Genomic DNA, 24721 nt, shown 5'->3' with positions numbered 1-24721 from the left:
TTTGATCCTGGCGTCATCCGGCCGCCTGATATAAAAGCGTAAAAGCTCTCTGCATGATAGAAATACCATTCACATTGACCGGACTTGACACTCATTCTCCAGCACAGACATGGATATTCGATGTTAGTATCCTTTTCTGAATACCGTTGCTGGTATCCGCATATCAAACTACTGGATCTCCTAGATTATACATGGAAAAGTCATTTTTACAACCTAAAGCTCTTCTTTCCTTCTGCTGTTTATCTATAAAACCGGGAAGGGGAAGCAATCATCATGAAAAATGAGATACACAGACTATCTAAAATGACTGGAAAGACCACGTAGGAGACGCTCCAAACAGAGTATATCTATATTTTCCCTTTCACTCAGCAAGCTGCACCAGGTCATTACGCGGTCTTTTGCATAGAGAGTCGCAGAAGGGAAGTTCCCACTGATATAGCGCTCAGATTTTACGAGAATGGACTTCATCTTCCCAAAATCACTCGGTCAGAGGTAGTATCGCATTCATGGTACTTCTTCGAGGCAGCAGAGTGCAAGAGCCACCGGGTAACCTCCAGCCATAGTGCCTCGATAAGAAGGGTGGATTTCTTCCATTCTCTGCCGCCGTTAGAGGTCTGAAACACAGTGGTGGTGTGCTATGAGCAACACTCAACGCTCTTCCTCGAAATGCTCTTTCCGCGAAACGGATTAGTCAAATCTTCGAGCAATCTCCAGTAATGTTCCCCCCTCCCCCGGCGTTGGTAAGGGTGATTCTGCTATTTATATGGATTTTGAAGGAGAGAAAGAAGGGAATAGGAGGATAAGAAAGAAAGAGCAGTTGAAACGGAAAGCTCGACCGGGGATAACCCATACGGTGATTTATGGAAACGTCGTTGTCACTTTCTGTCTACCTATAAAACTAGAAAGACCCCCAGAATATGTTACCCACACAATGCCAAGGAGAGAAGAATTGAAGAATATTGACAGCTATCTCGATCATCTAATTATAAACATAGTCGAACAAAAAAAAAGACATGAAACAGACATCGACCCATCACCTAGAAGCAAAAAAGCTCGACAAATACAGGCCGAGTAGCCAAAGGCAGGATGACATTGTGCGATAGCAATAGCCGTGGCCAGTCTGTGGTCCCATTTCCAATGCATATCCATAATATCCATAACGCAAATCCAATGATCAAGTCCTATGCCATAAACACCTCGACACCCCAGGGGTTGTAATGAAAATCAACTCCCCGGGCTAGAGGAAGATAGGTTGATCACAAGGAAAAATAAAAAAGCAAAAAAAGGGGAAAGAATCGAAAAGGAGCCAGCCTTTGCCCTGCGAAATGATACATGTTGTACACCGGAGCAATATTCCCATCAGACATCCCAATTCTCGTCTATTGGCAGGGTGCCGAATAGATAGGATTGAGAGCATTGAATGGGTGAAACAGTATTAGGGAATATCTTGAGAAGAATAACAGTGACAAAGAAAGTAACATGAGATACTGTATGGATGTAAACGGGGAGCAACAGTAGAAGAATCATAGGAGACGGGGCATATTCATTCGTTGCTTGTTCGAATAACTCATGACCGTTTGGTTTCTTTTTTGTTCCTTTTTCCCAAGTTCGCCTTTTCTTTCTAGTCCGAGGAAGCTCACTTGCTTTTATGCATGTGCCTTGAACCCAAAAGTCCGAAGACACAAGGGTGATGGAAATCCAGAACAAAGATAGGGCACGTGGAATCAAGACCCCGGCACGACGTGACCAGCAACAACCGTGCTTGTGGAAAAAAAAAAACACCCCAACGGAAGACTCATCTCAAACCCTAATCAACTCAAGACGTCGTGTCAACTGGGAGAAAGAAGCCAATCTAGTACTAGTACAAAGGATTCTTGACATCCTGGACTCCGCGTCGGATGACATCCTCGACACGCCAGCGAGGAGGGGAGATATTGTCCGAGCGCTTGCGGTGCCATTCTTTTTCCAGCTCTGGTGGAGGAGCTGGCATTTCGGCAGCGGGCAGTGCACCACCCGCGATACCAGTGGAGAATTTCAACTGGAGGACGTTACCAATTTCATCGCAAGCGGTCAGCACACGGTCAAGATCATCCTTGGTGTGTGCAGCAGAAACACAGAAACGAGCACGGGATGAGACCAGCGGGGTGGCCGGGTAGCCAACAACAACGACCGAGATCTTGCGCCGGAGCATCTCATGCGAGAATGCAGGCATCTTTGCCGGGTTAAAGAGAAGGAGTGGAATGATTGGTGAATCATCATGGCCATACACTATAAAGCCGAGACGCTTCAATCCGAGACGAAGGTATCGGGAGTTGAAAGCCAATCGCTGCAGTCGCTCCTCACCCTGGCCAGGAACGAGCTCACCGCTAATGATGCGCAGAGCGGAGGAGATCTGGGAAAGCACTGCAGGCGCAGGAGACTCTCCGTAGTAGACACCGGGGTTGGTGGCACGAAGTTGGTCGATCATCACCTTGTCCGCCGCAATGTAACCACCGTTGGCACCGAATGACTTTGTGAGCGTGCCCATCAGGATATCGACCTCGGAGGTATCAATACTGAAGTAATCGCAAACACCACGTCCCTTGGGACCAATGGCTCCAATGGAGTGCGCCTCATCGACAAACAGATTGAACTTATACCGGCGCTTCAACTGCACAAGACCAGGAAGATTGCACATAGAACCTTCCATCGAGTAGAGTCCCTCGACCACGACCAGAATTTTTTTCCAGGGACGGTGAGTGCGGGGTTGTCCCTGAGAGATGGCCTCTCGAAGTTTTGACTCAAGGTCCTTCATGTCATTGTGCTTGAACATGGCGATAGAGGCGCCAGAGAGACGTGCACCAAAACGGATCGAGGCGTGATTCAGTTCATCGGAGATCAGGAGACATCCCTTCGAGACCAAGGCGGGGAATATGGTTGCGTTGGTACCGAAGCCCATGGAAAAAATCATCGAGGCTTCTTTGCCCACAAACCGGGCAACCAGGTCCTCTACTTCGACATGCAGATCTTGTGTGCCGGACTCCGCTCGGGTGCTGGGCGCGGTGATACCATACTTCCTGATGGATTCTTCTGCAATATCGGCACAAGGGCCATCTGACTGGGCGAAACCCAGGTAGTTGTACGAGCTCAAATTCAGGGTGTCGGTTGTGGTGCCCGTCAGGAAGAAGTGCTGGTTATGATCATCCGTGGCCCGATCGATGAGAGTGATGGTACGGCCGGGCACACCAGTTACGGGGCGCTCGAAGCAGTCGTTGATACGCAATTTCAAACGACGCACGTAAAAGTTATCGAAATCGCTGTTGAGAGCGCCATAGCCATTGCGAGGCTTGAGATGGCGGTAGTGTTCCTCGCGGAATCGCTTGCCAAAGAAATCACGGACATGTCCGAAAGCAATTAGAATTAGGTAACTGATATAGGTGGTGAGCAGGTAATAATACGGCGGCTCATCCATCACCGGCTCCGGGAAAACACCACCAGGGTGTTGGCTGGAGTATCGGTGGCTGGGATGACCGATCGGACCAAACTGGGCATGTTGCTTGGCCAGCCGACGAGCCTCCTCCGGGCTCGGAGGCTGGAAGAGTGTTGTAGGCAGCTCGTCCATACTGGGATTATCCGCGGTGGCTGTTGATAGAGAGATCGTCGGTAGGGACAGTGAGGCCAAACTTATCGGCGGAGAAGAAGTGTTAGGTTGGTGCCCACTCTGTACAGTTTCCGTCTTTGACTTTGGCGAGGACGAAAATAACTGTGAAAGGCGATTGGACTTGACCGTGGAGGCCTTGATGGAGATACCGCCCTTTCCCGAAGAAGGTGAAAAGGACGGCGGGTTGGTAGAGGTGTCGTTGGAGGAGTTGCCGCTAAATCGACGAGGCATCGCAGGAGGAAACAGCGCAAGGTTTCGGGTCGGGTCTTTTTTTCCACGTCAGGATCGAAGGCGCTTTATGTTAGGCGCGTCCGGGTTGACGAATTCAAGGCAGGGACTACCGGAGGTAGTTGTAGTTGAAGGTTGAGGTTTTGGGTTGTGTGGGTGACTTCAGTCTTCGATGTCGATAGCAACCTCAGGCAATGTGTTCTGGAACCAATTAGTATTCTGGACCATCAATATCCTCCTGAGCCATGTCTGGTTCCCGAGAACAACCCATCGGGAACTGCCAGGTCACCGAGATTCACAGATCAAGACATACCACAAGGTTGATTCGAAGTAAGCGGGAGCCGGATGGTCCGAAGGGGCTTAAAAAAAATTGCGTGCACGTGGAATGGAGGGGGCAAGATACACGGGGCAAAGAGCCCTACGTTCAAATGACGAAGAGACCAATCTCGAGAAATCACAAACCGAAATGAGGATAGGATTGAAGAAGAAGGAGAGTCTGAGAAGGTAAATAAGAGACCGTGTTTCCTAACCTGTGAGCCCATGCACCTCCTGGTATTAATTAAAAACATCTGCAGTACCGTGATAATTCCATGTGATTGGTTCAAATTACCTGACAAGGAGGTAATATTACCATCTCAATACCACACGGTTTTTTTTCACTAAAATTTCGGACCCGACAAGGCCCAAAGCTCAGAAGACCAGTCGACCAGTCCAGAGAGATGTCCACAGATGTCCACAGATGTCCACAATTGACCCATTTTGCCCCTGAAGTTGTGCATTTTGCATTGAGTAGGACTACAAAGTTACAAAGTACAGTGATTATTGGAGATGGTGTAAAAAGGTCAGTATTTTTTTATACTCATCCGGTATTTCCGAGTCCTTTGGAATAGTCAACATGCCAATTTTATCGTGACTACATCACCACTATGAGGATTCGAAAACGGCTTGGTGCCTGAGGCATCATTTTCAATCCCATATGAGATCCCGAGGTCCAGACGATGTATGGACTCTGATATGCATATATATCTTGTATGTTGTGTATCAAAGGCATAATTCACAAGTCACAATTGTCCAAGGGGTTTTGTAGCGATCCCCTTCCCCGTAACCGCGGAGATCGGCAACTCAGTACCCGATCATTCCCGCCCCTACCCCCTGGGGTACTGGCATTTGACTCGCGCTTGACTTGTCAAGCTTTGACCCCTGTCCCTGCAAAGCCCTGCACAGCCCTGCAAAGCCCTATCAAATCATTTCAATCCGTTGGGAAGTCTATTGCCACATTGTGGGAGAGTGTAACAATAGACCAGGCCCAATCTCAGTCTACAGTCAACAGTCTACTCGACATCTACACAACACTCTGAATTCCACTTGGCTGCTGCTATTGCTACAAACACCACTATGCCTCATATCGATGAAGTCGTTGAACCGGAGGTCAAGCTCTGGCAACCCTCTTCGCCTGAGACAACCCAGATCTATGATTTCATGAATAAGGTGAACAAGAAGTATGGCTTGTCACTGAATAACTACGACGCTCTCTGGCAATGGAGTGTATCGGAACCAGCCCAATTTTGGGAAGAAATCTGGCACTATACGAAAATCAATGCTCATACTCCATACCAACAGGTGAGTAATTCCGAATTCGACCCTGAATTTATTACATCAAAACCAGAGATATTCAATCCTAACTCGATCGATATAGGTCCTTGATACAAAGGATGTGATATTTCCCAGACCTTCATTCTTCGAAGGCAGCACTTTGAATTTCGCCGAAAATCTCCTGTATCCCGCCACATCGCCGGATGAAGATTCCGTAGCAGTGATTGGCGCCACTGAAGCAGCCCGCGAATTTATCTCGTGGAAGGAACTGCGAGAGCGAGTTCGATTGTGCGCAAATGCTTTGAAAGAAGCAGGTCTGAAGACCGGAGATCGTGTTGCTGGCTTCGTAGGCAACCATGCTAATACTGTCGTGGCAATGTTGGCCGCAGCTTCAATCGGGGCCTTTTGGACTGGCGTGTCACCTGACACCGGTGTGCATGCTGTCTTGGAGCGTTTGAAGCAGATCCAACCTAAAATTCTCTTTGCGGACAATGGCTCCTTTTACAATGGCAAGGTGCATAGCTCATATGCCAAGGTATCGGAGATTGTCTCTGAATTGCCAGACCTTGAGCTTTTGGTGCTCTTTATCACCACCCCAGAACCTGAAGTCAATCTAGATGACCTTCAACCTGCAAATGGGAAAGCAAAGGTTTATGATGATTTTATTTCTGAGGTCAAGAACCCCCGAGCGCCATTGGAGTTTGCGAGCTTGAGACCGGATCATCCTGTCTATATATTGTACTCATCCGGTACAACAGGAGCTCCTAAGCCTATCGTTCATGGGTCACTGGGCACATTGTTGCAACATAAGAAAGAGCATCTTCTTCACTGTGACATTCGACCAGGTGATCGCTTGTTCTACTTCACAACGACAACCTGGATGATGTGGCACTGGCTCGTGTCAGGCTTGGCCAGTGGAGCAACAATCGTCCTTTACGATGGTTCACCCTTCCGACCCTTCGATGTTGAAGGCGGGAAGGGAGAAATGGCCATGCCGCGACTGATCGAGGAGCTTCAAATTACCCACTTCGGTACATCAGCTAAATACCTCTCTCTCCTCGAACAAGCTGCTTTGAACCCTCGCAAGCATACCCACAGGCCAGTGTCGTTGAAGACCTTGAGGGCCATCTTCAGTACTGGATCCCCGTTGGCACCATCCACATTTGAATACATTTATTCCTCTTTCCACCACGACATCATGCTTGGTTCCATCACCGGTGGCACGGACATTCTCTCTCTCTTTGCCTCCGGCTGCCCCATTCTCCCAGTCTACAAAGGAGAAATCCAATGTCGCTCTTTGGGCATGGACATCTCAGTGTTCGATTATGCTGGCAACGATATCAGTGCAACAGGCGAGCCCGGTGATCTTGTCTGTATCACACCCTTCCCTGCCCAACCAGTCATGTTCTGGCCCCCAGGACCAACAGGGTTGGAGAAGTACCGGAAGAGTTACTTTGACGTGTTCGGGCCCTCAGTTTGGCACCACGGCGACTATGTTCGTCTAAACCCACAAACTGGAGGCGTGGTCATGCTAGGCCGCAGCGATGGCGTACTCAAGCCATCCGGAGTGCGATTCGGAAGTGCCGAGATTTACAATATCCTACTCAAGCATTTCGCCGACGACGTGGAAGATTCTCTTTGCATCGGCCGCAGGCGAGAAGGCATCGACACCGATGAAACGGTCGTTCTGTTTGTCCGACTTGCTGCTGGCAATGAGTCTGGCATGCCGTCGGATCTCGTGGCACGCATTCAGTCCACTATTCGGAAGGAACTTAGCCCTCGCCACGTCCCTGGCATTATTGATGCATGCCCCGAAATTCCGGTGACTTCCAATGGCAAGAAGGTCGAGAATGCTGTCAAACAGATATTGTGTGGGCTTAACATCAAGATTGGTGCAAGTGTTGCAAATGCTTCATGTCTTGATTGGTATAGAAACTGGGCTTCGGAAAACCCTTAGCTTTGACATCCTTGATTAGATAGAAGAAACAGCGATTCATGCACTTTTATTTCCAAGGTTGTTGCAAATTAAATGTCGTCAAGCTACATTCAAATGTTTCACAACTATATATTCGAGCCATGCATGTTGTGGCCCCGTGGTAGGCGGACTAGAAACTTAGGCAAGCCCTGCTGCCTCTAGACACAAGTGAACAGACAGATTGAAATCAACACGGCTTGTTGTCAAAAGCATTAATAATACAACCCCAAAGCCCTGGAGGATTTATTATCGTTGAAAAACATCTGGGCCATCCGCCATGCAACGGATTAGCTAAGCATTTCGGATCGAGGCTCCATTACGATTCTTCGCCGATAATCCGTCCGAGCTACATCACCTCTTCCGATTATATTCGGTGCAACAAGAAATCTTGAACCGACCAGGCTGTTGAAATTGTACAGAATTATCCATCATGCGCCGCACAGCATTGCGGGCCCTCGAGTCCACGAAGCCATTGACACGAGCTCCTCGCGCCGTGTCAAGAAGCTTCTCTACCATCAATGATTCAGCCAAGGTAAGAGAGCCCCATTAGGTCCTGCGACTTAGTATTATCTGTGACTGACAAATTGTCTACTTGTCCGCAGGATCCCGCCGAGCTAGAACAAATCACCACACTCCCTAATGGAGTTCGCGTCGCCACGGAATCATTACCGGGTCCCTTCGCTGGTGTCGGGGTTTACGTCGATGCCGGATCTCGTTACGAAGATGAGAGCCTGCGTGGAGTCAGCCACATTATGGACCGTCTAGCCTTCAAGTCTACCAAAGCGCGCTCCGGAGATGAAATGCTTGAGATTCTTGAGTCTCTCGGCGGTAATATCCAGTGTGCCTCATCCCGGGAGTCATTGATGTACCAGTCGGCCAGTTTCAATTCGGCAGTTCCCACTACACTCGGCCTGCTCGCAGAGACTATTCGTGATCCCCTCATCACCGAAGAGGAGGTTATCCAACAGCTCGCAACGGCGGAGTATGAGATCGGCGAGATTTGGGCGAAGCCGGAACTCATCCTTCCGGAATTGGTGCACATGACAGCGTACGCCGACAATACTCTTGGAAATCCGCTATTGTGCCCTGAAGAACGGTTAGGCGAAATCAACAAGGCAGTGGTGGAGCGATATAGGGAACTCTTCTTCAACCCGGACCGGATGGTGGTTGCATTTGCCGGACTGCCACACGGGGAGGCTGTCAAGCTCACAGAGAAGTACTTTGGTGACATGAAACCGAGAGACATCAGCAAGATCAAGGGCCCCGTACTGTCAGGCAGTGGAATCGAAACCACGCTGTCTGATTCCCGAACAGTCGCCCACGAAGGCCAGGTGCCGACCGTTCCTTCGTTCACACCCTCATCGACAATCAGCAGCCCCGCTGCTTCCCAAAAAACACACTCTTCGCTCTTGTCGAAGCTTCCATTCCTCAAGAACCTCACTTCCTCCAAGGACTCCCCTTCAGTCGAGCCTCTCCACTCATCCCTAGTCGAGCCCCACGCGCTAAACCTCCGCCAACCTGCGCACTACACCGGTGGCTTTATTGCCCTCCCTTCAATTCCTCCGCCAGCGAGCCCCATGCTTCCTCGCCTGAGTCATATTCACCTTGCATTCGAGGCTCTCCCCATTTCCTCGCCTGATATCTATGCTCTCGCCACTCTCCAGACCCTCCTTGGTGGTGGTGGGTCATTCTCGGCTGGTGGCCCTGGAAAGGGTATGTACTCGCGACTCTACACTAACGTGCTGAACCAGCACGGTTGGGTCGAGAGCTGTATTGCTTTCAACCACAGCTATACCGACAGTGGAATCTTTGGAATTTCCGCATCCTGCAGCCCGACCCGGATCACGGAGATGCTCGAGGTCATGTGCCGTGAGCTGCAGTCCCTGACTTTGGACACTGGCTACAGCTCGCTGCAAGCACAGGAAGTCAACCGTGCGAAGAACCAGCTCCGTTCATCGCTGCTCATGAACTTGGAGTCTCGCATGGTTGAGCTTGAGGATCTTGGACGCCAGGTGCAGGTCCACGGCCGTAAGGTCAGTGTCCGAGAGATGTGTCAGCAGATTGAGGCCCTCACTGTTGAGGACCTCCGCCGCGTGGCTCGCAAGGTCTTCGGTGGCGATGTCCACAATGAAGGTAAGGGCACCGGTAAGCCTACTGTTGTGCTGCAGGAGGGCGAGCTGGAGGGCTATAAGCTTCGGACCTTCCCCTGGGAGGAGATCCAAGAACGGATTTCCCGGTGGAAGCTTGGTCGGCGATAAATAGTTGATTACACGCCTCTGAATTTGCGTGAATGTGTCGAGCATAAGGGTCATGTGGGTGAAGTGGTTGCATCTAGAGGATGATCTGTAATTATAGACCATGGCCAGCATTTCGACTCTGTAGAATACACCTCTCTTATCAAACAGGGTTTACCATAAATATCTAGCCTTTTCCATTCTTCACATTTATTGCTACCTCTTTTATCTGTTCACCCTTTTACCTTTTCACAATGGTCAGTTCATAAGATCACCAAAACAAATGACATCGTTGTCGGTGGGTCCGAGCTCTTCGCCGCTTTTCGGCAAAAAAGTCGGAGCGAAACCAGAGCGACTTTCCATCATTCAACCATCACCTCGAACTAGATCCCCTTCGTCATCCTCATCAAAACCGCCCAAAATGGTCAAACTCACCGAAGTCGAAGACGAGCACTTCACCGACAAGCCCACTGCCACCAAGAACGACGCTCTCTTGGTCTCTGATGACGAGGACGACTACTCAGACACTGGTTAGTATCGAATCCCGAACGCCCATACCTAAATGGAACCCGCCTCGCGCCATTGTCATTTGCATAGGGGATTGGTTCGATGGGAGGATACTCTGGTCCTTGGATTCCCTCGTATCATCCCAGTCCCAATCCCAATCCCTCCACAACGCGACCTCGAAACCCCAGAAATGAACACATCAGTCGCAAATAAATTCCAAGAATCTTATCTGACATGAATATCAATGAACAACAGACTCCGAGATCTCCGACGATGAGGATGTCGACCTTGAGGCCGAGTCAGTCTACGAGCGTATCGCCGCTCTGAAAGACATGATCCCCCCCTCCGCCCGCCGCACCGTCTCCAATACCGTCTCTTCCATCACAGACCTCACCAAGGCCAGCTTTTCATTCAGCGGCAAGGCCCTCTGGATTATCAGCACCAGTGCTTTCTTGCTCGGTGTGCCATTCGCTTTGGCCTACGCCGAGGAGGAGCAGTACATCCAGATGGAGCGTGAGCAGGGAATGATCAAGGGAGCTAACGAGGTATGTGTCTTGTGTTTCCTTCTGTTTTTATTTTCTTGGTTTCATCGATTTTGCAACAATTATCTTGATTCCCGATTCGTGCTGTCACTTGCACAATTGACACCGTGTACATTGCCTCGGGTATTCGCATCCCGGCAATATTCAAACCCTTTTCACAACATTATCACCACATGTCATCTTCACGCTCTTCACCGGCATTCTGGTCATGGAATCTTATACTGATTATGGTTCCTCCTTGCAGATGCTCACCCCCGGCACCGAAGCCGAGAAGGTGGCTCAACCCACTCTGTAAATTAATACCACTTCGGAAAGCAGAGAGATTGGCGAAGAATCCAGCGACACGATCATCGACCGCGAGACATGGTGCCATGCCAATAGCTCACTCAAGCGGATGTCGGCGCGATTTTGTTACAAACTGCGATTCCCAATCGCCTTTTTTTTGGGCCAGATCTCAAAATACAGGACTATAAGCACTCGAAAAGAGTTGGTTTCCCGATTCTCTTCTTGGCTTGACTTGTTCGGATCTTTGTTATACTTCTTGTTTTCTTACTTCCTTTTTATCTCCTCGCATCTCTCATGCTTTCTGACATTTTGGCTCCGGCAGCTTATGCATGCATGTATTTGTACAACCCCAATCATCTTTCTTCCTGTTTCTCTATACCTTTTTTTCTTCTCTCAACGTGCATGTCCAGGTAATGAAAAGGATGGGTTTGGTTATTCAATTCGCATTTTGTAGTTCTAGCCTTTTTGAATGGGTCAGATAAATCAAGCCTACAAATGCCCAAAACTGCATTGGATATAGATACTCAGTAGCCTTAGTACCTTGAGATAGACAGGTTGCCATTGCTATGCTGAGCCCGCTCCCTTTTGCCTCAGTAAGCTAGCTGGACATGATTGGGAATGTGCAACAAAAAAAGGGTATCATTGTGAAAGGTCTAGCATCAGAGAAAGTTCGCAAGAAATAGAGTAGACGTTGTAGAACAGACTTCATGGGGATTCATGATAAAGCCATCAGAGGACAAATGTTGATCCTCGGGTCAAGGCTCTTCGAAATGACCATCTCATCATCCATAGATAGACTTTATATAAGGAAACGCTGGTCAGCATCATGGAAGCACTGAGAACGAATACCTAAGAACATACCTCTTTCTCGCGGGCAGACTTGAGATTGATATGGAAGTCACGCCAAAGCTTATCGACTTCACCACTTCCAGTCATGCTATCGAGGACTTCATTTGCATTTCGCGTCTTCCGCTTGACGCTCATGTCATTTCGTCGTAGGATCTCGTCGGCCTCCATGTGGCCCGCACGATCGAGAAAGTCAATGACCCATTCATTGAGATGGTAGCGCCAATGTGTAAGGGTGTGGGCGAGCTGGGCTCTCGCCTTGCATTGTCTGTTGAAACACAAGAAACCGGTTAGAGGGTGTAGTTGATTGAAATGAATGTCCAAACGAGACTTACCTTCCCAGAAAATACCGGATATTTTCGGGCGGAATGACATGGCCATCCCGGTCTCGTTCCTTTCCATCGTCTTCTTTACTAGAATTCTCACTGTCGTCGCTGTCATTATCATCATCTTCCAGTGGCTCTAGCGTCTCCAGGGAATAAGCCTTCCCGTAAAGCTTGACATCACTAGAAGCGGGGTGTCCAGAGCGCCTGCAAGCATCGCAGGGATGGTTCTCCTCCGTGGGGAAGGCAGCGATCTCAATGTGTGGACGGGCCTGGAGGGCATATACGAAACTGGGGTTCCAGACAGAGGAGATTAGCTGTGATCCAGCCCGACCCTTAACTTCATCTTCTAGCTTCATGAAAGCCATCTTGTACATGTCATCAGAGCGAGGGAAAGCTGGGTTGAGTTTGTTTTGCACCATCCAACCGATGACGTCGCGGAAATATTCCTTCGGTTGCTTATATGCATGTCTGGTAAACTCGAAGGGTATCTCCTCAGTGGGAACGCCGAGATCGTGCTCGTCTTCTAGGACAAAGTCATCCTCGTACCGATCAAGGTTCTCGTTAGGGTCGATGGCTGATTCTACGTCGCTGTCATCGTTGTGATGCCGCCAGAGACCACGACCAGAGGGACTGGCATCGCTGCCAGGACGTGAAGTCTCCTGCGCATCTGAATCGTCTTCATCTTCATCAACTTCTTCTTCTTCTTCATCCTCGGATTTTACACCAGCGCGTCTGCGGCGCAGGGCTTCAAGGTGTTTCATTCTCTTGTCTCGGGCAGATTCGACATTCCGGCCGCGAGTTCGACTTTTCTTGACAACTACGCATGATTAGCATTAGCATATCCAAACGAGCCTCGTAGGTCAAGTAATTCCTACCTGAATCCTGGAGGTCCTCCAGATCCTCTGCGATATCGAGTCTGGCCTGTTTCGAGATGTGGCGGGGGGTGTGGGGAACTTGAGGACTTGCTTTCTCCTGTCCACGTCGGAGCCTCTTCACTGGCGAGGAGACCAATAGCTCATCTGAGGACTCGTCGTCACTTTCGGTTACTACAGCTGGCCTTACTACCCTGCGCCGCTTGACGGTCGAAGGAGCCACCGACTCGTTTGAATCATCGTCGCTGAGTAGAAGAGGTGAACTTGAAGAGTGGCCCTCTCGGTTAGACCTGCGTCGTTTGCTGACTGAAGAGGCCACAGGCTCGTCTGAGTCGCTTGGGTCAATCGGTGAGCTTGCGGCCTTTCGCTTGAGTGCTCGGCGCGGCCGGGAGAGCTCCTCCGAGTCAGAACCACTTGTCTTCTGAGTATTCTTCTTTGGGAATTGCAAAGATGGTTGTGACTTCCTTGAGTGGGATTTCTTTGTATGTTGGGTGTCCTGAAGCTTTGGTGGGCTGAGGATCACTTCGAGGTTGTTAGGTGGCGCGACTTGCTTTCTCTTCTGGGAGGCGGGGATGATGGGTTCGTCTAAAGATTCATTGCCCGATTGGTCTTCTGTAAACAGCTCATTTTCTGGATCTTAGCTTTCAGGCTGCATTAATGAGAGACATCATCACCGTACTTGCGGGTTTATCATTGGATCTCGTCTTGGTGGAGAGCTTCGGACGTTCTTTCTCGGGCGAAGTTTCCGACTTGATTTTTGAGGCTTTTGGAGGACGGTACGTGCCCAGGCTTGGGTTTTCATATTTGAGCGTTGCAAATCGGTTGCTTTCCTCCGGGTTCACATCCACTGCAGGCGAAGCAGTCGCAAAGGCAAGTCGCGTCTGCTTTTTTTTCGATTTGCGGGGTGGCATTGCAACTGAGGGTTAGAATAGCAGAAGAGGATGGACTAGCAGGTAGAGTATTAGGTTCATATATCCAGGTCAGTCATAGCAGAGCTAAAAGAGAAGAAATATGTTCAAAGAAGAATGAAGCCTGAATCTGTCACGTCAGAGCGGGACCTAGCTGTCGCGGATCGCGTTGGGAGAACCACGAGAGCACGTGATCTGTATACCTACAAGATCAAATCATCTATGGAGCTTTAGATGAAAAGGATTTTGTGAGACACATGCCTGATAAGAGGCCCTTGTGCCTTTGATCGGAGAGATAAGAACGAAGCGAGAGAAGTATAGCAACTTCAAATGTTGCGGACAGATGCTTAATTCTGGTATAGATTGTATGGAGTGATTGATCACAAGAATCTTGAAATATGTTACATTGAAACTCCTATTCAAAGGAAGAATAAATATACATCTAGCTATGCGGGCATAGTTTGGACAAACCCGTGCAATCATCATAGAAGACATAGTGGTTTGTTCTTATAGAACCATTCAAAAGATATTGGAGCGTCCACAAGCTATATAATATTCTTTATAAGTTCAATATTTGATGGATCTTTTCATCTGAATTATCTCCGCTTTGTTAAAATGTCTTTTTTGAGGCTATTGTTGACAGAATAAACTGAAGGCAAAATGTCCCCTGTTTGGGGTCTACAGTATCTATGAAGTCGAAGACTAGTCATGTAGCATGTAGTATTACCTTCTTTTTCTCTTTGATGTTTATAAGTGTATATATTGTAATGGACAGGTACGAAGGTAGATATGACCGAGCAGAGATACGTCAGAAAACTGGGATATCAACAGGATATAAGGAATACAAAACTATGCTTGTAAGTGGTAACTTGATGCATCTCTCTCCAGGCTATATGGGTAAATCCAGCCCTATCTACTCCATACAGGCTGAAAGAATCACGGAAGTCCAGTCGCTTAATATCTCCTATTTTCTTTTAGTTTAGCGCCATATGCTCAAAGATCTTATTTCTACCGTATTCCTTCACCATTTCCCCTATTGGTGGAGTTGACTTTCTCCCACGCCACTGTCATTCAACCCGCCGATTCGTGGAAACTTGACAACTTCATATCGCCGGAACAAAAGCTTGAAAAATATCCTCGAACCCCAGATCACCATTACCCCAGGTCCGGCATGTGCATTTGAGAAAGCCTCAGACCAATAAGAAATCGAAGGGATAGATATGCTCTGCCCATGTGCCATTGACTCCAGATACCCCACCACTCAGCGATCTTGGAGACAAGGGCTCCCCATTATCCAAATGCCAAAAGAATCTTAGTGCATCCGGGGTTGTCGATTCTGGGGATGGTCTGATCCACATGGGGTTTCCTCGCTCACATGGGCTGGGGTTTCAGTTTTCGCCTTCGGAATATGCCCTAATCTGGTCTTATTATATAGCTGTGGTCTCCGCCCACTCAGGTGCACCCCTGTAGTGTAGCTCATCTTTGAACTGTTCACCCATATCACTCGAGGGATACAGTTGCTCATCTGCCACTGCCCACTCTTGTCTTTGGATACATTGGTGGAGCTTACCTCATTTCTAAACGGTCCGTCAACATCAGAATGGGTCTCTCAATGAGCCGCAAGAGAGCGTACAACTGGTTGGTGCACAGTCTCTTACTCAGAAGAAAATACTCTAACCCGACTATCTAGGTACATCTCTTGTGTTGCAGCATCATGCATGGTGCTCTACGGCTACGATGCATCTGTGTTTAACTCCGTCCAGGGTTCCAAGAACTGGCTGGCTTGGATGAACAACCCAAATGCCAACACAATCGGCTCGATTAATACAGCATACACGGTCGGAGCTATCTTTGGTGGTTTCTTCCTGGGAGGACCATGTGCAGACTTCCTGGGTCGCAAGCTTGGAATGGCCATCGGCTGCATTTTGGTCGTTATTTCCACCTTCATGCAAACATTCGCTCCTCGCCATAACCTTGCTGTCTTTCTTGCCGGTAGATGTATCATCGGTATTGGTCAGGGTATTGCATTGAGTAAGTCTTTGTGCGCTGCGTTGTTTCAAGTGCGTTGACTAACGGAATTACTCGCAGCTGCTGGCCCTATCTACATTGGTGAATTGGCCCCAGCAGAGATTCGTGGCAAGATCATGACCTTCTGGCAGATGTTCTACTCTGTTGGATCGTTCATCTGCTTCTGGGTCAACTTTGCCTGTACCAAGAATGTTGACAAGTTGGGCGAGTGGGATTGGAGACTGGTGGTCATTTTCCAGCTTTTGGTCCCCGTTATCATCCTTGCCCTCCTACCGACTGTCCCTGGCAGCCCCCGTTGGTAAGTCCCTTTTGAAAATTCCCAATGGCTCTGAGCAATTCTGATCGTCACTAGGTATATCCAGAGAGGAAATAACATCGAGAAGGCCCGAGAAGCTCTGCATAGAGTTCGCGATACCGAGGAGGAAGTCGAGCAAGAGCTGCTGGAGATTCGTGAAGCCCTCGAATACGAGAGGGAAGCCATCTCTAGCAACTACTCTGCTCTCTGGAAGGACAAATCTCTCCGCAAGCGTATGGGTCTGGCTCTGGTTCTCAATGCCGGACAACAGATTACCGGACAAGGCTCGCTCAACTCATACTCTACCAAGATCTACCAGAAGGTGTTTACTAGTGACAGCCAGATTGCTCTGATCAACGCTCTAAACGCCACCTTTGGAATCTTCTTCACCCTGAACGCCGTCTGGATTATTGATCGTTTCGGAAGAAAATTCCTTCTAATTGTCGGTGGTATCGGCATGGGTCTCTGCATGATTATTGTATCTGCCGTCGAAACTGAAACACCACAACTACCTGATGGATCCAAATCGACGCCTGTCGGTATATCGATTGTATTCCTCATGTTCTTGTTCATCTTCTTCTGTAAGTTCCCTCTACTCACTACCCCCAGCCCGGCAAACGAAAATCCACTAACATTATCTCCCAGACAAACCATCTTGGGGCGCAACAGTATGGATTTGGACATCCGAGATTTTTTCAATGAACGTCCGCGCCCAGGCTGTGGGTATGGCATCTCAGACTCAGAACGTCGCCAACGCTATTGTTCAACAATTCTTCCCTCTTTTCCTCGAAAACGAGGGCTTCTATGCCTTTTATATGTTTGCCGGTATCAACTTCCTACTTGCTGTCTTCGTTTGGTTCTTTATTCCAGAGACCAAGATGGTTCCTCTGGAGGAGATCGATACCCTGTTTGGTGGTGCCAACCATGTTACCCAGGGAGAGGAAGTGATGGCACAACAGAAGGGAGCCCATATGAGGGAGGAAGGAGACGAAAAGGCTGATGCTGTCACTGTTGAGCATGTTCGAGGCTAGCTAATATATGTTTGAATGCTATAATTTGGGTATACCGATCGCGATGTGCGTGTCTGAAAATGTTATAGTTCACACAGACTTGTATTTAGCAAGCAGTATTTAATGCAAGCGCGCTGAGCGCGCTTTACGAAGTCCGTTCACTTACGGAGATCAAGAAGCATATGAAAAGCGGGGGCCACAGTGCTTTGGAAGCGGCTATGACTAGCTTCCAACAATCCTACAGAACCAATTTTTAACCAGTGGAGAATGCTAAGTCGCACTTGGATTCAAGTATTTGTCGTGTTCCTAGGCCAAGGGCGTCACCAAGGCTGTGATGATGATGATGATGATGATGATGATGAATTCATTGACCCGATGTAGCTCGCTAATTACATACATGCTGCTATGCGGGGATAGCGTCCCAGAGCCTGCTCCCGACGACGAATGGTGGTGCATCCCCAGTATACAAATCCACCCGGTATGCTGGACTCGATTCCTCGAGGTCCCGCAACCTGAATTGTAAGGCCACAAACCGGCCGGCAAAAATGCAAAATGACATAAGAAATTCAAATGTAAAGAAAGTAATCCATCCTATATAGATCCATGGAAGGTTTCCCGTATTCCCCACGGGCGCAGAGAGACCCCTTTTCTCTTTACAATACACCTTTCGCTTCCTCACTTCTTCACTTCTCTATTTCTTCACTTCTCTATCTCCCCTAGCTCCCCGAGTCACCGAGTCCCTATATCACTAGGACTACTAGGTCTGTATCACTCCGGCAGGTCGTACACGAATAGATTCGGGTCGCGACGCTATGCTTCTTTATCCTCGCCGGCAATAAACGTTGTTCTCTATATACGTTGCTATAAGGTGACCTCGGTAGACCTAGTGCCCGGCCACTAGGTTGTGCGTCCTGTTTCTCCAGCACTTATAGTGTCTTGTTTTGGTTTTGTTTAGTTAGGATCTTAGTGATCCTTTTATATCCCCTCCCCCTTCTCCTTACCTATAGCGACCGAGTCCACTAACTAAAACTATCCTAGGAGTCCCGATACGATTATAAACTTTACCACGATTGGTGCTGCCTTCACTTCCGTTAATATCGCTGTTTCCCCGAGCGTTGTCAACACCCCTTCCTTAAATAATTCCTCCACTATATCTATCCGGAGTTCTTCTAGGAGCGGATATTTAAGCAATATATATCGGACACTTTAGTTTCCTAGGTTATATTAGCACTATAGCGAGTCCTTCCTCTTGATTTTGGATAGGTATTCGGCTAGTCCGATAATCCCTATACGGAGCTAGATTAACACTAATATTATCGCTTTCCTTAGGCCCTTCTAGTAAGTTAGATTTGACTTATTTGGCGCCTCGATTATCCTCTAAGTCCTCTGCGTAGTCCTTCCTCCCTTTGTCTATACCTTTTCCTACGCGATCGTTAATTCCTACTTAATACTCTTACTCGCTACGGTGGTAAGCCGGATATATCTATTATAGTGGTTTGTTTCTTAGGTAGTAGCCACTATTTTTGCGAAGATATCGACTATCTTATTGCCTAGAATACCTTTATAGGCTAGGATCTATCGTAATTTAACCTAGACCCCCTAGCTAGTAAGCTATTCTAGTAACTAGAGGTATCCCTCTAGGTATACCTAGCCGGATGGTATTTATAGATTTTGGATAGCTTTAAGAGCTATCTGGTTGTCTATAAAGATAACCGCGCCGCTCTCTACTAGATAATCCTTCTATTAGTTATTATCGCTATTATTAGATCTTTCCTTAATAACTTCTAGTGCTATTTTAATTACGCGGAGCTTAGTAGTGTACACTATAGTATCGTTATTAGATCCTATATTATATAGTCTAGCCTCGTTCTAGCTATATAGGTATACTAGGTATACTATAGCTCTAATACTGCCTTGATACCTACTCCTATTAGTATAAAGTTATATTAGTGCCTATAGTTATTGTTTCGCGATTCTTTTGTGGGTGTTCCTTACCTACTCTCTTTCCTCGATATATATCTTTAGTAGTCTACTCTATAGTGCCTAGATATATACCTTCTAGCTCTCCTATTCGCTCGCTAAAGTTCCTAGGTAGGGTGTGGTAAGATATCTATCTTTCTTCTAGGACTAGGCCTCTATTAGTGTCTATCCCCCTATTATTATTAAACTAGATTTCTCTCCTTTTATATTGTTTTTAGTATTATATATCTTAGTCCTATATATATACAAATAGTAGTTAGCTAGACTAGCTAGTCTAGCTATTACTATATTAGTAGTAGGTATAGTTCTATATTAAGAGCTTCCCTAGCTATTATCTCAAAGGCGCTACTTATTAAGTATACTACTTTCGATTATATACCGGCGAATTACTTTATATAGCCTCTCTCCCTTAGGGTAGTGGTTAATAGTGAGTGCTACGCTACCGCTCCGAAGAGTATTTGTGGGATTATCACCACTTAGTAGATAGCCTATATAGCCGAAAGAGACACTCCCTATATAGAGCTAGTTAAGCCCTATAGTGCCTATAAGCTAACTCCTACTTTAGTAAGTATATACTCTCGATATAGTTAGAAAGTTAATCCTAGGTCTAGCTAGACCCCTAGATATCTTTCTGCCGATATTGATACCTATACTGTAGTATCTAGTAGGACTAGTGGTATATATTCCTCCCTCCTATCTAATTCTAGGTTAATAAAGTGGATTAATACGTATTTCTTAGGGTTAAATACTAAGGTATATCTAGCTACCTAGGTATTAGTATATTAGTAGGCTCTCTATAGCTTAGAGATATTCTCTTCCTCGGTCCTCTCTATAATAATAAATACTATATTATCGACCTAGGCGCTTATCTTTACCCCTTTATAGCTATCTACTAGATCTATATTATAGATTAGGTATAGGATTAGTGAGAGAGGTAAACCCTATAGGATACTAGTTAGTATTAGGATACTTACTAAGATCCCTTCTAGTATTTGGATATAGGTACTCCTTCTTATAAGGAATACTCTAATCTATAGTACTAGCTACCCTAGCCGCTATTTATAGAGGTTATAAATTAACCTCTTATAGGAGATATTATTGTAGGCCCTAGAGATATTAAGTATAAGTATACTTACCACCTTATCGAGTCCCTATACCCTTTATATCCTACTAATAATCCCCTAGATAGCGTGGTTGACTAAGATACCCTTTCTCCTACTAAGATATATATTTAGGAGTAGTCCTTCTATCTCGACTATATAGCTAATCCTTCGCGTAATCACTACCTTAAGGAATTTACTAAGGGTATTTAGAAGGGTAACTAGCTAGTAGGACTTTGTAAGCTAGTAGTCTCTTTTATCTACTTTATATAGTACCACTATGATCGATTTTTGGAAGTGTAAAGGGTTGGTTCTAAGCTATATATAGGTGTTATATATCTATAAGATATTATTGAGGACCGCTAGGATCCCTATTAATTTATACTATAGCGAGTTCGGTAGGCTATCCTCCCCTAGCGCTTTATTTAGTGGTACTAATTTAACTACCTATCTAATTTCTTGGTATATGATTTCTAGGAATTAGATTAGTATATAATTAATCCCTATTAGGTTAATATCTAAGAGATCTGCTAGCGGCGGCACTAGAAAGAAGGTCTATTGGAAGGTAGTTACTTTCTCTTTAACTATCTCTACTAGGCTTTCTATACCTAGAATCTTAATTAATAGTATAATCCCTTTATTATATACTCCCTATTGGTTTCTTACCTATTTACTTATCTTCTATATTCTACCTAGTCCCTTCTCGATAATCTCCTATACCTTACGCCGGTGGTGAAGGTAGAGAGCGGCTTTGATTATCCTAGATTTATGGTTCCTTACTATATTATATATTTCTTTATTATATAGGTCCCCTATACGCTTATATTATCGGTGAAGGTATCGAACCTACTTTACTACTACCTGGTACTCCGGTGTAAATATAGGATTTAACCACTAAGATAGGATAGCCTATAGTGTTAATGCTTCGACTACCCTAGTGACTATTTTAATTAATACCTAGTATTTGGTTTCTACCTCCTCTATCGTTATAAGGCTAGTGAGCTAGTTAGTTTATTAGTTAATAAATTCCTCTAGTTTCTTCTTATCTATAGCTTTCTAGTTCCTTCTCTTTAGTGGCTAGTATAGTGGTATCTTAATATCGATTATTATTACCACTAGGTAGTGGTCTAATCTATAGTTAGTACTAATCCTATATTTAACTATCCTCTCTACTAGCGAATTACTGATAGAGGTAAGGTCAATAATAGAGGCCTATTTATTCCTCCACCACATTACTATCCCCCTTTCTATTATTATTCCTATATTATATTCCCTAAGAATATTAAGTAGTCGCTTAGTAGTAGTATTGGTTTTAATACTATCCCCCCCTACAATAGGTAGTAGAGGTTTATATCACTAACTATAATATACTTAGTGTATAGCCTCTATATAAGTTCCTTACTAAGTTATTTAATAGTTTCGCTATTATCGTTGTGATATATATTATATATAAAGAGGTTAGTCTAGCTATCTAGCTAGCGGTAGGTCCTCTATATCTTTAAGAGCTAGTATCCTTTCGATACTATCTTATATAACTAGGTCCCTAGATCGATTTTCTTCGAGATAAAGAGATATACCCTTACTTATTCCCCTTTAAATCCCCTCGGAAATATAAGTTAGTGGGTTACCTTATTTAGGTAATAGGTTATTAGTTCTATATAAGAGCTTACCTAGGGTTCCTAGATTGTAATAATATCTACTTTTTGGACTACTTTATTAGTTAGGAATAAGGCTATAACTAGATAGGTATTATATATATTATATTAAATTATTTAGAAGTGATTTATTGTGATAAGGTAGTAGTGTGGGTATTAGTTTCGGCTTTAGTAGTATCACTATATTCTAAGGTATTATAGAACTCCTTCTCTAGGTTATCCTCGACCTTAGTGATCCTAGGCTATACGTTTTAATAGTGTCTTACTATCCTTGTGATAACGCTAGTTAGCTATTCCTATTCCTAGTCTTTCTCTATAATATCGGTAGGCTCTATTATCCGCCTTTTCTTATATATAGCCTATAGCTACTTCTTAGGGTCTATTATAAACTTAGCTAGTGCCTAGTTTTAAGACCGGAGTGAGTGAGTAGATTAGCTTACTATAATAGTAGATTCGGTATATTCCTCTAGTATAGCTAATAGGTTATTATCCTCCAATATTCTCGATCTAGTTTGTATAGCTAGGCTAGTAACTAGTCCCTTTCGCTAGGTTTATTTCGCTAGTTTCTCTATACTAACGCTTACGTAGAGCCTCCTAATCTCGCTTAACGCTAGGATCGGGATTCGCTTAGAGCTTACTTTAACGATTATCTTTAGTTACAATACTATTATCGCTTATTATACTATATTTTGTGGTACGTAAATTAAGGTATTAAGTCCCTATTCGCCCTAGGACTAGGAGGTAGTGGTACTACCCTTTATAGCCTCCCTCTACCAGAAGTAGAGTAGTACCTAGTGGTATAGAGGGCTATTAGCCAATACTAATCTTACCTCCTCCTTTACCACTACTCTTACCTCGTAGGTATCACTTATCGGCCTATAGGCCCCGCTATAGTTAGCGTATTTAATCTCGGCGGTGTTACTATATCTAGAAGGGTACTCCTAGGTTAGGTGCTACTTTATATAGTAGCTATACTAATGGTTATTTAGGTACTATAAGTGAATATATCCTAGCTTTTAATACTTAAGGTATAACTTCGAATAGCCTTCTTGGTAGAAATAGGTGGTCTAGTGTACCTAGTACTACTAGAGTGTCCCCTATATAATCGCCTAGTTAGTAACTACTAGGCTAGTAAATTTAATAATAATTAAACCCTCCTAGTGTTTACCTAGTTTAATTAGCTAGCTAAGATATAGAATCTTAACCTCCTAGGAACCACCCTAGGAATAGCTATTCTACCAGATAAGCTCCTTCGCTATACTCCCTATTATCTCCGGTATTAGTAGTATTATCTTTGTATTAATACCCTACGTAATAACCCCCTATATCGGCTTCCGAATATAAGCCGCTAGGCCGAACAATTTTAGCTAGCTATCTATATATTTTCGTAGTAGCTCTATACCTAAGGTACTATCCACTGTTATCTTAATATCTCCGGAGGGGAGAACCTTTACTACTATAAAGTAGTATCTACTACTAAGGGGAGCACTAGCCTTCTTCTATACCGCCTACTTATATATCCTCTCGGCCTACTCGATAATCTCCCTTAGTATTCGCCGACGGAGGGTCTCGCGGGTATCGCTATCTCGGATTTTAACGATAATCTCCTAGTCTTTATAGAGCTTAGCTAGCGAAACCCTAACTAAGGATAACCCGTTACTACTAGTCCTTAGGAGAGACGGAGGAGGGCCGGATCTAGTCCCCTAGCCCTATTTCTAGAGCCGCGCCTAGAAGGCCGCCGAATCGTTCGAATTGGTTATCTATATAGATATCGATAGCGATATTGTCGCCTTGATCGCCGTCGTCGCTTTCTCTATAGTTTCTATACACTAGTCGAGTCGGTTAAGTGCCTATTGTACCTTTTCTATAACCTACGGTTTATCCCCCTTCGGGGGTTTAGTGCGTACTATTCTACAGACTTAATAAAGTTAATAATATATATCTCACCTATTCCGTTATTTTCTATAGTATTAAGTACCTCTCTGGCACCCTAAGCTAACTTATTTATAGTGCTAAAGTGGTTACGTGGTTTCTTAGGGGGCGCTCTTGAAAACTTAGTTTTAGGGGGTGAATCCGGTTTTCTTCCACCACCGACGACTACCATCCTTTAATACCTACAAAAATAGGATCAAAAGATAGAGCCGGAGGTTAGAAAGAATATAAACTATTTTTGGGAGCCGTAGGGCCCTTGGTTGGCGAGATATAACAAAAATTAGATCTAAGCAAAAAGAGTTGTTTTTTTTCACCAAGGCTGTGATGTTGTGCCGACATGGCTAATATTATAGCATGCGAGATCAAAATCAGCGAACATATTGATATTCAGCATTTGGCTTGTCTGGAAGAATCACCTTCCTGGTCGAGATATATATCAAAGCTGGAGACGGAGGCCTAGTCAAACTGGCGACCGTGCCAATCAACTTGAATAAAACACAGAGCAGAACGTAAACAAGAGATTATAATCTATAACTGTACTTTACTAAGTGACATGTGGCGCCCTTTAAGGTGGAATTCCAACCGGAATCTCAGACTCCAGTCCCTCGACGAGCTTCAAGCCCGGTGGACCGGTATTCGGATTCCGATGCCGGTTTGCACGGCGCTACCTTAATCTGAAGCCATTAATTCCGTCCTTGATCTCTCTTCAGGTATTGTGACACTTTCAATGATCCTTAGTGATTATAACTCCTAACTCCGTGGAAT

The 24721-nt window shown here is 45.7% G+C and overlaps 7 protein-coding genes across 7 annotated transcripts; 4 read left to right on the top strand and 3 right to left on the bottom strand.

Moving 5' to 3' along the window:
* Positions 1–1858: 1858 nt before the first annotated feature.
* Positions 1859–3871, bottom strand: lcb2 (putative serine palmitoyltransferase 2; the record flags this gene model as incomplete). The annotated part of the gene is made up of 1 exon (XM_056679219.1): positions 1859–3871. One exon carries the CDS (start codon positions 3869–3871, stop codon positions 1859–1861), a length of 2013 nt encoding a protein of 670 aa, XP_056529591.1.
* Positions 3872–5263: 1392 nt separating this feature from the next.
* N7500_008074 (acetoacetate--CoA ligase family protein) lies at positions 5264–7418 on the top strand (the record flags this gene model as incomplete). Its single annotated transcript, XM_056679218.1, has 2 exons — positions 5264–5488; positions 5565–7418. 2 exons carry the CDS (start codon positions 5264–5266, stop codon positions 7416–7418), a joined length of 2079 nt encoding a protein of 692 aa, XP_056529590.1.
* Positions 7419–7866: 448 nt separating this feature from the next.
* Positions 7867–9694, top strand: N7500_008073 (mitochondrial-processing protease subunit alpha; the record flags this gene model as incomplete). Its single annotated transcript, XM_056679217.1, has 2 exons — positions 7867–7968; positions 8039–9694. The coding sequence occupies 2 exons, from the start codon at positions 7867–7869 to the stop codon at positions 9692–9694; spliced, it is 1758 nt and encodes a 585-aa protein (XP_056529589.1).
* A 259-nt stretch (positions 9695–9953) lies between these two features.
* On the top strand, positions 9954–11074 carry N7500_008072 (mitochondrial import receptor subunit TOM22; the record flags this gene model as incomplete). Its single annotated transcript, XM_056679216.1, has 3 exons — positions 9954–10200; positions 10433–10722; positions 10964–11074. The coding sequence occupies 3 exons, from the start codon at positions 9954–9956 to the stop codon at positions 11012–11014; spliced, it is 588 nt and encodes a 195-aa protein (XP_056529588.1). The 3' UTR covers positions 11015–11074.
* Positions 11075–11803: 729 nt separating this feature from the next.
* Positions 11804–13959, bottom strand: N7500_008071 (uncharacterized protein; the record flags this gene model as incomplete). Its single annotated transcript, XM_056679215.1, has 5 exons — positions 11804–11839; positions 11866–12118; positions 12186–12993; positions 13052–13678; positions 13728–13959. 5 exons carry the CDS (start codon positions 13957–13959, stop codon positions 11804–11806), a joined length of 1956 nt encoding a protein of 651 aa, XP_056529587.1.
* Positions 13960–15556: 1597 nt separating this feature from the next.
* On the top strand, positions 15557–17310 carry N7500_008070 (putative MFS sugar transporter; the record flags this gene model as incomplete). The annotated part of the gene is made up of 5 exons (XM_056679214.1): positions 15557–15594; positions 15647–15987; positions 16045–16282; positions 16337–16860; positions 16925–17310. 5 exons carry the CDS (start codon positions 15557–15559, stop codon positions 17308–17310), a joined length of 1527 nt encoding a protein of 508 aa, XP_056529586.1.
* Positions 17311–22152: 4842 nt separating this feature from the next.
* N7500_008069 (proline-rich domain-containing protein) lies at positions 22153–24128 on the bottom strand (the record flags this gene model as incomplete). The annotated part of the gene is made up of 10 exons (XM_056679213.1): positions 22153–22266; positions 22465–22569; positions 22609–22674; positions 22855–22965; positions 23336–23391; positions 23427–23523; positions 23558–23605; positions 23668–23719; positions 23900–23935; positions 24025–24128. The coding sequence occupies 10 exons, from the start codon at positions 24126–24128 to the stop codon at positions 22153–22155; spliced, it is 789 nt and encodes a 262-aa protein (XP_056529585.1).
* Positions 24129–24721: the final 593 nt, after the last annotated feature.

This window comes from Penicillium coprophilum (assembly GCF_028826855.1).
Source record: "Penicillium coprophilum strain IBT 35676 chromosome Unknown utg000005l_segment0_segment0, whole genome shotgun sequence".
Lineage (NCBI taxonomy): Eukaryota > Fungi > Ascomycota > Eurotiomycetes > Eurotiales > Aspergillaceae > Penicillium > Penicillium coprophilum.
The sequence above is the reverse complement of the archived record's forward strand: the minus strand, read 5'-3'. Positions and strand labels throughout refer to the sequence as shown.